Consider the following 15,795-nt stretch of genomic DNA (forward strand, 5'->3'; position numbering starts at 1 on the left):
TGGAAACGATATTTCTACACAGTACTCCTGAAAATGAAGAGTTCCTCATTGTATGTTGGTTTCCTAATTTCTCTTCAAGTGAAATTGTAGCCTTAGTTCCTCTTGGTATGGTGGTGACAGAGGAGAAAGGAAGGGAAGAAAAACTAAACCAAACATACCAAAAGAACCCCTTACCCTACTGCAAATATTCAATGACAAAACCAGCTTTACAATACACAGTAACATCCTGCTCTTAAGAACAGAGTCAGCAAAGGGTTTCCAGGCACACACAGTCGTTTGAGGGGTGCAGGTGACTTTTGCCATAGAGCCATGTCTCTCACTTCACTGGCCATGACAGAGAGATGCCAATATCAGCCTTCAGCTCTACTCCCCCAAACCAGGCCTACAATAAACTGGTGAAGGGTCAGAGCACAAATCCTATGAGGAGCGGCAGAGGGAACTGGGGTTGTTTAGCCTGGAGGAGGCTGAGGGGAGACCTTATTGCTCTCTACAACTACCTGAAAGGAGGCTGTAGCGAGGTGGAGGTTGGTCTCTTCTCCCACGTAACAAGCGATAGGATGAGAGGAAATGGCCTCAAGCTGCACCAGGGGAAGTTTAGGTTGGATATTAGGAAAATCTTCTTCACCAAAAGGGTAGTCAGGCACTGCACTAGGCTGCCCAGGGAAGTGGTTGAGTCTCCATCCCTGGAGGTATTTAAAAGACGTGTAGATGTGGTGCTTAGGGACATGGTTTAGTGGTGGACTTGGCCGTGCCAGGTTAACGGTTGGACTTGATGATCTTAAAGGTCTTTTCCAACTTAAACGATTCTATGATTCTATAAGTATCTGTAAGTATAATTCTATAAGTATCTATGAGCCCTATTTGCACAACATGGGGACACAAGTACTTTCTATATACCAATGGGTGGGAAGAATCTGGCCTTTAAAAATGAGGGGCCAGTGTGATGTTTTAGATTTCATCTCTAGAGATGTGGTTCTTCTGCCTTTGGCAGATATTGTGCATGCCAACCTGGGAGAGAGGATTTTCCTTTCCTGATTAAACATTTAAGAGGAGACAGCATTTCGTTATTAAATGATTAAAGACAGATATTCACTGGAAATTACGTTACATTATGTCCACATGCTCCTTTATCAATCTTAAACAGGTGATTACTTTACAGTAATAGCTCTAAAAGGAGCATTTCTCAGGGATACGTAACAACACAGTGTTCTCCGAAATCAAGGCAATTAGGTAAAAATACCTAGGATAGAACCTAGTTGATCTCAACAGGCATGCGTTGTTTAAAGTTAACATAACCATGGCACCATAGCCTAGCCAAAGAATTGGCTCTGTGTGTCTGTCTGTTCGCAATACCTCAATCAGCCTAAGAAGCCAGTATAAAAAAAGCAAAAGCACTGTATATTATTCCATGTTAGACACACACAGTGCTTGAACTCTTACTTAAGTGTTTAAATGAGCACGCATATTTAAATGAGGAAGAGAGAAAAAAAAAACGCATTTCCCTGTACAAAAACAAAATTACTTTCAAACCAATTTTTTGTTTTTTATTCCTCAAAGAAGTGTAGGAAGAAATTGAAATGTAGTATCATCTTCTAGGAGGTACACCCCCTCAGTTGGAGCACTACTATTATCAACTATTTTATTCTCTCTTCCTAGCTGCTTATAATCACCTTTTCAGCAAATATGAACATTTGCTGAGAAGGATGGAAGCAAAGCACAGATGTCAAAATTTCTACAGAAACATGCAGATGCTTCTGTTCAATGCCAGCTTCTTTCATCAAACACTCTTCTTTTTCCTCTACTACTGAAATTCTGTTTTCTAAGTAATAACAAAACAAAGCCTTTTTGATCTTCACATTTGGTTCATGCAGCAAATGTTGTCTAAAGGTTCTTCTGCATGACTGTGCTTGCATACAAGAAAACTGACAACTAAAATGGTATCTGTGTGGCAAAACACTGCAGATAGCCCCTATAAACATAGCCCACGGCACTTAAGGTAAATGCTGCAGAAGATAATCCCCTTTTAATATATAGCATAGAAAAGAATTCTCAATACCTAAATGAAATGCTCTCTAGATCAGCTTCATCAATTCTGAAACAGCAGTAAATCTGGTTCTGTCACAAAGAGGTTTTACAAGACCTTTTAAGAAAGTATAGAAAGTAATCTCGCTTTCAATATGCTGTCAGTAGTAGCACAGCTTGTCTTTGGCAAACTTGTATGTATAATAATTACAGTTTGCATAAACCATCAAGTACAAAGTTACTACCCTCAATATGTCAAGGCAGACTGATTAGTAACACATGATGTTGGGAGCACCATAACTTCCGTGCTTATTATTGCAGAAAAGTTTCTGCTGAAATTTTTTTTTTTTTAGAATTATGTTTATTAATTTCTATCCTGTAAGAAAAGCCAGTAGCAAGGAGAATGTACAGATTATGTACAGAATAGTAACAATTTACAGTCATTTAAAATTCAGTTATTTCAAATCTAGGAAAAGAAAAATGGTGGCTATTTCCCATGTATTTAACAATGCAATTGCAAATTTTATTTAGATAATCAATCAGAGGAAGTAATCCAGAAATAAAAACCTCTCTGGATTCTTAAAAACTGCCATGGTTTTGCTAAAAGCCAAGAAAAAGTAACTTGGCACTTCCAAAAGTAACTTATCACATGGTAAAAAAAAAGGCAGCAGGATGAGCATTTTTGGGAATAATCTTTAAAATTAAAAGAAACAATGTGTAATGACCTGAAGAAGGTGAGGAGCAATACAGCAATGTCTAGAAACAGCGAACACCAATAGCGCAAGGGCAAAATCTCACATAACCTTATGTATCCACATCTGCTCTAGTTGTCAGGGCTTCTTTTATGATCAGTGGAGCGAAACGCACAGATCTAGGGTGCAGTCCTTCTGGCCTGTGTCAGTCATTTAGTCCAAGGTGATGATGAACCAAGTGCTAAAAGGGACAGCTTCTCCTTCCCAGTTATAAAGGGAGCCTGGCTAACTCACTCAGATGTAGATGTCTAAAGCTAAGGAGATAAATCCAAGCCAGTAGACTGATATGGTGAAACAGTAGTTATGCTTTTATCATGGCCTGTAATTAGATATTCCAATACTTCAACAAAGCACTCCAGGATTAACTTGCAACATAATAACATCACATGAAGAGGTGCCAAATTGGATCCAGTGAGCCTTTTAAGTCAGTATCACTGAAATATTCCAAATTTATAAACTACCTCTAACATATAATCAACACATCAGGAGAAAAGAGTATCCATAACTGTTCACAAAATTTGCTTTAGTAGAAACAACACAGGCCTGGCTCTAAGTCACACTAGTGCATACAGGAATTAAGTCAATCTATATGGTATGAAAAAAGGTGGTAACAGGAAATGGAATCAATGTACAGGCACCGTCTGTTCAGCCGAGAAAAATACTGCCAGATGTATTCAAAATGTATACTGCTTCGGTCTAACAACCTTTGAAACCAACTTAAGTGCAGGACCATGCAAGTTCAAATGTATGACATATTCCTGGACATGCTTAATCAAGATCTGTAACATGCTTCTTTCTCTCTCTTTAAGAAAAAAAAAAAAAAAAAAAAAGCATAACATACATATTTTAAATATTTTAAATAAATAATATTTAAAATAGAATTTAAAATATTTAAGACATTTAAAAATCTGTATTGTGAACTTTAAAAAAAAGTCAAAATCTTTGTAACTTCATTATGGTACCTGATTATTTCCAATAAATTTTAAAATCATTGGGCCACATGTATCAAAGTTGATCCTAAATTTCATCCTCTTGAGCCAGATGCATTCATCTCTCAAGGGGATAGATTCTCTATTATGCCAGACAATCTGATTTAATGCAGTTTCTACACCTCTATCTAAAGAGATGTTTAAAGAAGATGAGTATTGAAATTAGAGAAGGGACTGCTGTAACTACTTGTTACTTAGAATTAAGGTAAATTTAGTCTACACTGCTCACATACAGACAATATGGAATTGAAAAGAACTGTACCATAAATACATGAACTAGGAGCTGCAGCTTTTATTGCTAGTTGGGAGACACCTGGAGATTCTGGGACCCTGCTACATAAGGGCAGTAAAGCATGACCATGTTACACATATTAAAGATGTTCCAAGAACAACAAGAAAAAGCTATTATCTGCATTCCACCTTTTGGTCTGCATCAGCCTCCCACTGAAATAGATAGGCCACTGAAAGTCCTATGGAGTCATTTTTAAAGGAAGTCTGCAATTTCAAAACAACAGAATATCAGAAGAGAACCTAGCTCCAATTTTTACATTTACCTTTGTCAAAATTGAATAAATATAGCTGAGTCCATAAAGACAAAAAGAAATTGGCTCTCACACATGGACTCTCTAATGCTGTTGCCTAGAAAAGTGCCCTACTACTGTGATTTCAAAGTTATTCCTTCGGTAAAATTGGAACGTGAGCCTACAAAACCCTCCCTGTTCACATCACCATGCTTTCTATTTGTGCAAGCTGTCACTAGCAGCAATACTAGCTCAGGCATGGCTACATGGCCCAGTGTTGACAAACACAAGCTCATTTTCCCTGTACACTCATTGGCTTTGAACCAGCTGCATTAGTTCAGTAGCTTGCACGCAGCTTATCGGCTCAAACACAGCGCTGTGCGAACACAGCTACACAGCTTCCCAGCCAGACGTGGCTTGTGTCCAAAGAGCTTGGAGCACAGGCAAAGAGAGTGTGGATCTGTCTAAAGCACTCTTACCATGGCAGATGGATGGAGTTACACACAAAGAAACAGATTGCATGTGCTCCATTTATAGTACGCGCTTGTCATCCAGAAGACAAGATATACTGAGGTCATCATTAAAAAGAAGATGGTTGCCTATCACTGCCACACAATAAAATTCAACGGCTCTTTGTCTATGTATTGAAATCTGAGATTATTAAAAGACACCACCATGTAGTACATATTGGCCATAAATGCTTTTTACAGCTCACCGCTGCGTATTTGTATTCCAGTAGATGCTAAGTTTATCATTCTCTTTGCAAAGTTGAGCATTCACGGGTTCCTTTCTAAACTCTGTCTTGATCTGTATTGTCTAGATACCACTCTAGATTACAGAAATCTAACCTTTTAAAACATCAATGTATTTTTATTGACAAGCTGCGCATTCCTATTCCTAGGCTCTTCAAAGAGTCTCCACTAAAATTCAGACAGTATCAGGGCTCTGTGGTATGCTCCAACAGATCACACTCTCAGCTATCAAAGGACTGCCGTGGAGGTCACCTCCACTGGCAGGCTAGATTCAGTCTACTATGCCAAACACTGGTGTTCAGCTCAGTGAAACATCCCATCCAGTCCCACCCTCTTACTTGTTCCCTCACTAAGCCTTGCAGGGAATATTGCAGTTTTCCTCAGTGCCCGTGTCTGAAGACTCTAGCCCATTCAGCCACTGAAAAAGAGCAGAAGTGGAAGCAAAGATTTTACCCCCACATCCTGCAATTACACTGATGAGATGCTGCTTTGTCCCTTAGCTGTGTTGGCTATATATATATATATATATATATACCACTGGAAGGTACAAAAAAAGGATTCTAAAAACATAGCATAGGCATTATTCAGGTGAATATATTGCTACAAATTACTTTCTTTCTTTTTGATATTTTATTGTAATAACTTGCAATTATACGCATAATTGTTTTAGTAGATTTTATTAGCAGTACATCCAATTTGACTGGATGCCTTTCCTGAAGTGTATTCCCCCTTCTTCCTCCCCTCCCCACTCCCACTCCCAACTTCTGAATTACAATATTGTAATTTGCAGTGTCTGGTATTTTGACTATACTACCACTGTAATTTAGGTGTCTGGCATGTCAGTGTCATATTCTTGCACCAAGCAAGACCGTGAATAACACTGTACCACAGTATATTAACTATGCATAACACCTCCTCTAGCCCAAATTTCAAAACACTTAAAAAAAAAAAAAAAGATTAGAAGTCCACATGAATGACTTACTTTTGCATTCAGAGGGCACACAGACAGTGCACTCCTAAAAAGCTGTTCTTCTGACCTCCACTGACTGCTGCGGAGTGCACAGCGCATAACATTTATCAACAAGATTCCAAGTACTGCCACAGCGAGAATTTTCTTAAGGAAAGAGAGACAAGTTAATAAACAAACCATTCAGTTGAAGCACTTCATCATCAACTTTACCGACTGTTTTGATAGTACCTTTTTCTTGGCTTGCTTACTCAAGAGACTAAATCCGTATGTAAACAGAATACAATATCCAATACTGGGGAGGTAGATGACTCTCTCTGCAACAACAAATCCTACTCGGAAGAACAGGTTACTTGCAGGAAGAAAAGGGATAATAAGAAATCCGAGTCCCAGTGTAAGAATTCTGCAAACAAGAAACAGATTCTCAAATTAACCACAAATCTTAACAAAAAGTACCTTTTCCACTTATAAACTTTATTTAAACATTGTAGAAGGATGTGCATACGGCACTGGGCATGCAAAAGCAGCCTTTGGGAGCTACATAACAAAATCAAATTAAGTTTCAGTGAGGTTTTGACATGTCACTCCATCAGGCACTTTTAAAATCCTGGCTATAAATCCCAGAAAAGCAATGTTCATGCTCCCAAGCCAGAAACACATTAATTACATAATATATATTTAAAATACACAGGCAGGAAAAGTAATGGTAAAAGCTACCTGTCTATTTTTGGAACTAGTAAGTCAGTAATGGTAAAAATACAGGTCACCGTTGAAGAAGAAACTTGGGTACATGTCCTACTGAGAGAGCATTTTCTTTCCTAACAAATACATCAATAGTAGGATCCATTGTGCTTAACCACTTGAAAGTTAGCCATCTACACTTTTTCTACAGTCAGGAGAGAGAGGCACTTCTTGAGTGCAATTTGTCTTCCTTGGTTTAGGTACCTATGTTAGGATGAGTAATCCTCAGCAGGTACCTATGGATTATACAGACCTTAGAAAACTGAGACTAGGTACCTTACTTTTACAGAGCTGACATAAGGGAATATGAATTCTGCGTCTGTGCCACATGTTTCTTATAAAGGCCACAGGCATCGTAGTTTTCTACTCTAATTTATTACAAATAATTCTCTATACTGTAATGTAGATGTGTCCTCTTACTCTTTTGTCGTCCCCAAGAGTCCTAGGCATTCACTATACTTTTTGTCTTTACTTTTTACTAAAAACCGTTCAGCAATATAGGCTTAGTGTGTGTTTTTACTAGAAAGTATGACATCACTTGTAGCAAGAATTCCATCCCTCTCCAAAATTATTTTATCTGTGCAAATGAGTATGGGAACAGAGGAAAGGAAGGCAGGTGGCATGTTAACATTTGAGGGGACGAGAGGGAAGAAACGAAATCAGAGAATACCACAGAAAAAAAAATATTCAGCACTGAACAACAGAATGACCTTGTTGCGATTGAGTTGTTGAAAAATTTTAAAGAACTGAGAAATTAATTATACAGAAAATCCATGGGAACAGACCCTGAAAAGTGAAGTAGAAGCCCGTAGTGAGACAGAATAGTTAATAATAAATTTTTTTAGTTTCTTTGGGTAAAGTACAAATTGTTTCTTCAGTAGATACTATGGGACAGCATTTTATTTTTTAATGGTATGGCCATGGCCAGCATTTCTACCTCCTTTCAAGGTACCTCCCCTCTCTCTCTCATTTTTAGGAGAAGATCAAAGTAGATGATGACTTGTAAGAAGTAGGGGCAACAACATACATCAATTCCTACTCTGTTCTGAGCACAGATTACTTTTTACCACCTACAGTGTTAAGGATCTCAAAATGCCATTTCAGGAGAAAAATAAAGCAGCCATCCATACCTCCTCCTCCACCTCTGTTTCCCACTAGTCAGTGTACAGTGATGGGCCCAAATTGGGATAAAACTGTAATGACAGCTATAAATATTTATTTGAACGGCATTTGCTAGACACTGGTTCCACTGAATTGTTAAAAGTATCAGTAGTGGATTTAACAAAATAATACTGTACTCAAGTTGGCTGAGCATTTAAAATTCATCACTGTCTCTTACCTTCTCTTATGGCTGTCTTCTGAGCACAGAGCTTGGCATATCAGACCAATTAGGCAGAACCAAAGTGCTGCTAGTGCAATTATCCTCCAGTCACCGACGGATTTAATGAGGGGTATGCAGCCCATTGACCAATCAAAACACAGCCACCAGGGACACAACAGCAACCATGCATTCAACGAATAGTAGTAATTATAGTTTATAGCCTGTCAGTCAAAAAGAAAACAAACATTTATTTGATACTAAACTTAAGGGGGGGGACACACAACTTTAGTTCTTCTCTCTGCTATCATTTCCCTTATCACAAAATATATCTCATACAATAAAGAGGCCTTAAATACTGTTAGACTACAACTAGTTACATATCCATTTATTTTACAGCTGTGAAAATTAATTTTTAATTTTTTTTAAACATAGCTAGGTGGCTCTCCTATTCAGAGCAGGGAAATTAAATTCTGTGCTGCCCAACCACTATCCACATGTAAAAAAAATAATCTTCTACAACAGGAGAAAATGTCAAAGACAGCACCCACTGTCTTCGCCCTTCATTCTCCATCTCCAGAAAGAGTCTTAATACAGTCAGAAGTATAAAGCCAAGACATACTCCAAATGCACCAGACCAAAACTTTATGCTATTTTCTTCAATTGTGAAAGAACAGATGAAGAGTCAAACACAGTATGTGGAAAAGGGATGAAACCCAGCAAAAACTAAATCCTTGCATGCACGGGAGGAGTAGTGAGTAAATGGAAATGTACTTCAATGTGTGCGGTGCATGCTAAACTGAATGCAAAGAATATATAAGGTATACTATTTTAAAAAATTGCAGAAAATCATCACAGCAGCACAAGGGAAGGTGACTCATCATACATCTTGAAACATAAAGACTGCCCACTTTACTGTTTCTTTGAAGCACAGAAAATAAAATTCAATTTGATGACAAAGACAAATGTTCTAAGCTGGCCAGAAAAAACAACTTCATAACTTACTCTCACAAACAAACTGTCTGCAAATGAAGCCGGGTTGTCTACTTCAGTGAAAGCCGGTGGCCCTGTGCCCATAATCCTCCAGCGTATATAAAGTATACTGGCCCCTCCAGACATCAGAAGAGTTATCCTGAAAAGCAGCCCCTTTCTTAACAGCCCAGCATTCTACAGGAAAGAAAGAGAAAAAAAAGGCTCATATAAAACCATTATTTTGTTCTCTTCCCCACTACATCAACATCCTTTTCGCCACCATCTCAGAAAGAAGAGGCTATTCCTGTGCATTTTTGCTATTAGAGTTGACATTTTTCTTATTTTTGCAGTTACTAGGAAGCTCTCAAACGTTACTATGCTTTCATTGACTAACTGCAAAATATTTTTTGCAAACATTTTCATTTCCTTCTCAATCAGAAAATGTTTTTATTTAAGAAGTCTCTCTTCTACAAATCCTCAGTAAATCTATAGCTGATGTAATTTTACACAGCAATTTCTGATAGGGAATTTGAGCAGAATACAGCCTTTAGTATAAGGCATATTAAATTGATCTATCTTTTCTTTTTAAAATGGAGGACGGTTACTTTGTGAACTTTGTTTTCAATAGATATATCTAGTTGACCACTTATCACTGAATGTTTTTGTCCACTTAAGTCTCTTTGGAGGTAAAATTACATGACTGCATACAACAAGAAAACTGCATAGTTAGAAAGTGGGAGGAATGAGAAACTGAATTAAAATTTTCACATTCACTAGCATGATTAAACAGCTAATGACAGACAGGCACCCAAAACACTTTGGTCAGGCTAAAATTACCAAGACCTACAAAAAATTGTGTTTTATCTACATTAACTCAGTTGATTTACATCGCATATTTTATAATATACACTTTAGGGTCTAAAGAAGGCAATTCACATAAAACATAGAGAAGTGATGTCATAGAAGCTAAATTTGACACACTTTCCCATTTCTTCCTCCTGTGAAGTATAACACATTTTCTCCAAGCACACATCAGTTTTATAAATTAAAAGAAAAACACTGTGTACTGTAGAGTTTCTTCAGGTTTCAACAGTAGAGACTGGAAACAGAATCATCAGTAACTATAATGATATCCCTGTCACAGCTTCGAGATGTAAATCCAAGCTTCCAACATCCTACCCAGCTAGCAAATGGTAACTCAGATAGGAAATGATGGGCTGCCTTAGAGCTGTCTGAAACCTGATGGCTCAAATTATTTTACACAGCCTTAACAAATCATTAGAGAAGCAGAAGATGGAAGATGAGAGTTTCTCTGAAATGAGAGATCATTTGGGCAACTTCCCTTTCCATTCTACACATCTGAAGATGAAAGTGTCGGTAAACCTGGGATTTTTACATGGAAGAGTTGACTGGATCCTAAAAAATATGGTCATGTGATCTCCAGTATTAGTTTTCCTTTATTCCTACCTTCCTCCCTTAGTCCGATATGCTTCTATTACCTTTAAAAACCTACCTGCTAGTTATACATGATCAGTTCTCTGTCCTCCACGGGAGCTGGCACACTGATTATTATTATCTATTATTGCAATATGCTGATTAGCAAGCACCACCATAATTATTTAGGAGATCAATATTAGTTATTTCTGAAGACTTAAAAAAAAAGTAGGCTTACTGCACAAAGACAGACATCCAACAGTGCCCTGGCTGAAGATATTTATTCTCTAAAATGATAGAAAAGTTAAGTTTAAAAGCAATATTCAGATGGGTTTTTAATATTTGTAGTTGACAATGGAGTCATTATACAATACTTAGCTGAATGCCGAAGGATAAAGAAGTTTGTAATGTTGATTTTACATAAGTTAGCCCTTGTGCTCAAATGGTTACTTCCAATTTACACACCTCAGTAATCAAAGTCACTACAATGAGGATTACAGGAAAACTGTTCCTAAAAACTGTTTTTGGAAGAGAATTGTGCTATGAAGGAAAACCATATAGTGACAATTTATAACTGCTTTATGACAGAGTAACTACACAAAACCTCTCATCCCAGGCTTCATTTCATTTAACAGTACATGCAGCTTTTTAAAGGCCAGATTTCACAAATGACCACAAAATCTCTTAGCAGGCAGAATTTTAAAAGTGGAAGAAGTATTATTGTATCGTCTTTGATTTAGAGTTAACTGAAATCTGGCATGAAACTGAAACCTGTATCAATTGAGAAGAAAAAAAGTCTGCAAGTTAGAGAATTTAAGATCTGCCTTTCAACAAAACAAAATGAAACAAAACGAAACAAAACAAAACGAAACAAAACAATCTTAGATACACTTCCATGAAAAGAGCAGAACAGATTTTTGTAGGTGGTGGGAGCTAAAGTTAATTACTTCTATTAAAAGAAGAAGAAAAAAAAGGCATATTTGATGTTTTCTTCACCCAGGCAGAACTGTTTAAAAGTCACAAAACGGAAGCTCTTCATGCTTGAAGAGTAATCCTCCAAAAAGGTTTGACTCTGACACATTTCACAGAATCATAGAATGCCTTGGGAAGGAAGGGACCTTCAAAGATCATCTAGTCCAACCACCCCGGCCATGGGCAGGGACATCTTTCACTAGATCAGGTTGCTCAAAGGCCCGTCCAACCTGACCTTGAGCACTTCTGATAATGGGGCATCCACAACTTCCCAGGGCAACCTGTTCCAGTGTCTCACCACCCTCATCATAAAAAATTTCTTCCTTGTGTCCAGTCTAAATCTACCCTCTTTCTGTTTAAAACCATTGCCCCTTGTCCTGTCACTACAGGCTTTGGTAAAAAGTCTCTCTCCATCTTTCTTATAAGCCCCCTTTAAGTACTGAAAGGCCACAATAAGGTCTCCCCAGAGCCTTCTCTTCTCTAGGCTAAACAACCCCAGCTCTCTCAGCCTTTCTTCACAGGAGTGGTGTTTCAGCCCTCTGATCATTTTGTCACCCTCCCCTGGACCCGCTCTAACAGGTCCATGTCTTTCATCCACCCCAGAACTGGATGCAGTACTCCAGGTGGGGTCTCACCAGAGCAGGGAAAGAATCACCTCCCTTGACCTGCCAGCCACACTTCTTTTTATGCAGCCCAGGATATGATTCGCAGGCACATTCACATACACAATGCAGGCTCATATCCAATTTTTCATCCACCAGTATCCCCAAGTCCTTCTCCGCAGGGCTGCTCTCAATCCATTCATCCCCCAGTCTGTATTGATATTGGGGATTGTCCTGACCCAGGTGCAGGACCTTGCATGTGGCCTTGTTGAACTTCATGAGGTTCACAAGGGCGCACTTCTCAAGCTTGCCAAGGTCCCTCTGGATGGCATCCCTTCCCTCAAGAGTATCAGCTCTCAGCTTGGTGCCATCTGCAAACTTGTTGAGCGTCTACTATCTATGTCATTGATGAAGATATTAAATAGTATTGGTCCAAGTATGGACCCTTGAGGGACACCACTCATATGGTTTCCACTTGGACACTGAGCTTTTGACTGTAATTCTTTGGATGCAGGCATCCAGCCAATTCCTTATCCATCTAACAGTCCATCAGTCAAACCCATCTCTCTCCATTTTAGCAGCAAGAATGTTGTGGGGGACTGTATCAAAGGCCTTACAGAAATCCACATAGATGACATCAGTAGCTCTTCTCTTGTACACTGATGCCATCAATCCATCGTAGAAGGTCACTAGATTAGTCAGGCACGATCTGCTCTTGGTGAAGCCATGCTGGCTGTCTCTAATCACCTCCCTGTCTTTCATATGTTTTGACATAACTTCCAGGAGGATGTGTTCCATGATCTTCAAAGGCACTGATGTGAGGCTGGCTGGTCAGTAGTTTCTAGGGTCCTCCTTATTACCTTTTATTTCCATGACTGCAATTCTGAACTGGCTCTGCTTTAGTCCCCTACAGCTCTAGACTCCTTCCGTGTCATGCTGGTTGACATTACTCTCATTGTACAACAAAATTCTCCAGCATTTCTATTTGCTGCCTGAAGTACTCCTGCACTCCTCACTTAGCCGTTCTTGGTCAAATCTACTGTTTCAGTTCTAGAGATTCCACTTTTACTGACTTCCCCCAAAGTTCCTCACTTCACTCTTTGCAAAGGAATTTAAAAGCCTCATAAGACTTGTGCTACTCAGAAACATGAGCAAGACTTCTCTGCAGTGAAACCACTGATCAGTGCAAAGTACAACGAATATTCCCTCGCCTTGCTGAACCTTGGATGGGAGAGGCAAACGATTTAGCTGTTGAATAGCAGTGTTGTTCTAGTAGGCTGTTGGTCTATTTGGCTGCTATCGATCATTCACTTGAGGCTGACTGTGTGATTTGCTTGCCAGTGCAAATACTAGGTGCCCGATTCCACTTGAGCCAATACTAGATGAAGTGATACCAACAGAAGTCAGAAATTTGATCCTTAGCGACTATCAGTGCTTACATATTTTTTTCTTTCAAACTCCCAAGCTACTAGGAACTGTGTCCTGTTTCGTAATTCGTATTCTGAAAAAAACAGTGTAATACTTTAGTGGGATTGGCAAAGTAGACATAACATTTTTTTAATGTACTTTTTCAAATGTCTATCTATCTATCTCATTTGAGAATCTGAATAAATATCTCTCTCTTCACTCTGACCAAACTGTGTTAAACAGCCATTTCAGGTGTATAGCTACTGACCCTGGAGAACTTGTTGCATCAAGCAATCAGCTCTTCCATGATATATTTTTAACATACTGTTGAGAGAAGCGTGGAATGGATTTCACTATCCAATGCAATTCTAATGCTATCCCATTACTATTGTTGCTGCAAGGATGTCATAGCACATTGTCTTACTAAGCTGACTGAAAATACCTCTATTTTTTTTAATTCTGAACAACAACAAAACTGTCAGAAATTGCATCTTTGTCTTTTAGGACATGACTGTCTGAATGGCCGGAATGAACAAAACTTCTGAGGACTCACCTCCAATGACTTGTCCTTACGTAGTAACTTTTGAATAAGCTCCAAAACATTTAGCTTGTTAATCACCAGTGCATCAAACACTGCATTCAAACCCTAAGCAACCAAGAGAAAAATAAGAGCATAAGACGGAGCAGTTAAGCACAAATATTTTTTTTAAAATACTTCTTAAATTCCACTTCTACCATGAGTTATTGTACATCTTAATACTGATTCCAAACAAGTAGAGAGATATATTGGTAGTCATGATGGCAGAATGGTAAATTGACAACCTGAGTTCAGATGAGTAGCATATCATGTTACTGTCATGGGGGATTCTCCTGCTACATGGAATAACCCTTCGGGGAATACCATGTACCAGCAAGCCAGACCCCATATGCATGGTCACAACAGTATTCTGCTCTCCATCTTCTTTCCCAAATGTTCTGCAGCGTAAACGCTGCGGTCAAAAGGTAAGGCTTCTGTCAGTAAGGTGGAGTTTCTTTAAGCCTTCTACTTATTTTTTGCTGTGCAGCATGGTATCTTTTGACTGTCAGGTTTCAGAAATACTATTTTTAAAGGGTATATAAATTGCCACAACAAACAAAGGCTCAGAAAGATTTAACAGAGGTATCGGGCTTGCTTTTCTTGCAATTACACCAATATACACAGCGGAAGTTGCTGGGGGGGAAAAAAAAAAATCAGAAGTTCTATGTGACATCAGCCACCACACATAAAACTAGAGCACATGCAGGACTACACTTGCACATACTACCCCCAGCAAGCAATCAAAATATATCCAGGGGTAATTCTGTTGAGGTGACTGGCAAAATCCAACTTTAACATTTTCCCTTCAATGTTTCAGCAATCACCAACCATGACAACCCTTGAATATTTAACCTATATCCTAAGAACTTCGGAAATTACCTCAATGCTCTAAAAGCTAAATGGAAAAAAGACAGTAAAAATAGTTCCAGGTGAGGCAAAGAGTTATGACACTGGGAGGCCACAAGTCTCTTTCTGACAGTCAAAGGGAGAAGACAGAAGACAGGTTAGAGAGTGGCATAGTTCCATGTAGAAAGGCCACCTGGCAGTTAAAAGGCTTTTGGCTCACTTGCATGGAGATAGGAAGGCAAGAATCCTGCTGAAAAATACATTCGTCCTACAAGCAAGCTTTTTAATGTGTGATTTATCCCTTCATCCCTCTGACCTGTGTCCCTCAGCACAACAATAAATACAATTGTCCTAGCAATGCAACAGCAAACAAATAAAAAACCCATATCCAATAACAATTCCCGCTGCTGGATCAAATAATTACTTCATACCACTAAAGGAAGTAATCACATCATGTTTTAAGAGAATTCCTTATGTTTTCCTTACAGACACCTTTGAAAAATACATCACTCTACAAACATCTATCCAAAAATAATGTCCTAAAGCAAGAAGTTTTCTGTGATTTCTTCTCCCCTTTTTTTCTAGCAAGGACAAGAGGGTCCTTGCTGCAAAGAATTCTTCTGATTCTATTGCTTTATCTATGTCAGTTAAAGCTACAAATTGGATTTATTTATAAAGATATATAGCTATATAAAAGGCAAAAATCACAGATATAGCATTTCAGGTTGCTGATTTGGTCACCCAAAACAGAATGTCTTCACTGAAGTAATAAAAAGCAAGAGCACAATGAACGTGAACAGTAACAATATCTGTTTGCATAGACAGATCCTTAAATAAGGGACAGAAGGAAGAGATTCAGCATTAGAAATGCATAAACAATGGCCTTACTTCTAATTACACTGTGCACAAAAGCAAGAGGGTGA

At 38.5% G+C, this 15,795-nt stretch overlaps 1 protein-coding gene across 1 annotated transcript in view; it reads right to left on the reverse strand.

The window, feature by feature from the left end:
* The window catches only part of TMTC4 (transmembrane O-mannosyltransferase targeting cadherins 4), a 56,699-nt gene that overhangs the window by 13,599 nt on the left and 27,305 nt on the right, over positions 1-15,795 (reverse strand). Inside the window, exons 7-11 of the mRNA XM_082337102.1 lie at positions 14,003-14,095; positions 9,068-9,229; positions 8,084-8,286; positions 6,235-6,406; positions 6,019-6,150 (exon numbers count right to left, since the gene is read on the reverse strand). Of these exons, the coding sequence (XP_082193228.1) occupies positions 6,019-6,150; positions 6,235-6,406; positions 8,084-8,286; positions 9,068-9,229; positions 14,003-14,095 (762 nt within the window). The remainder of the gene's footprint in view (positions 1-6,018; positions 6,151-6,234; positions 6,407-8,083; positions 8,287-9,067; positions 9,230-14,002; positions 14,096-15,795) is intronic.

Source organism: Platalea leucorodia (genome assembly GCF_965183815.1).
Source record: "Platalea leucorodia genome assembly, chromosome: 2".
Taxonomy (NCBI): domain Eukaryota; kingdom Metazoa; phylum Chordata; class Aves; order Pelecaniformes; family Threskiornithidae; genus Platalea; species Platalea leucorodia.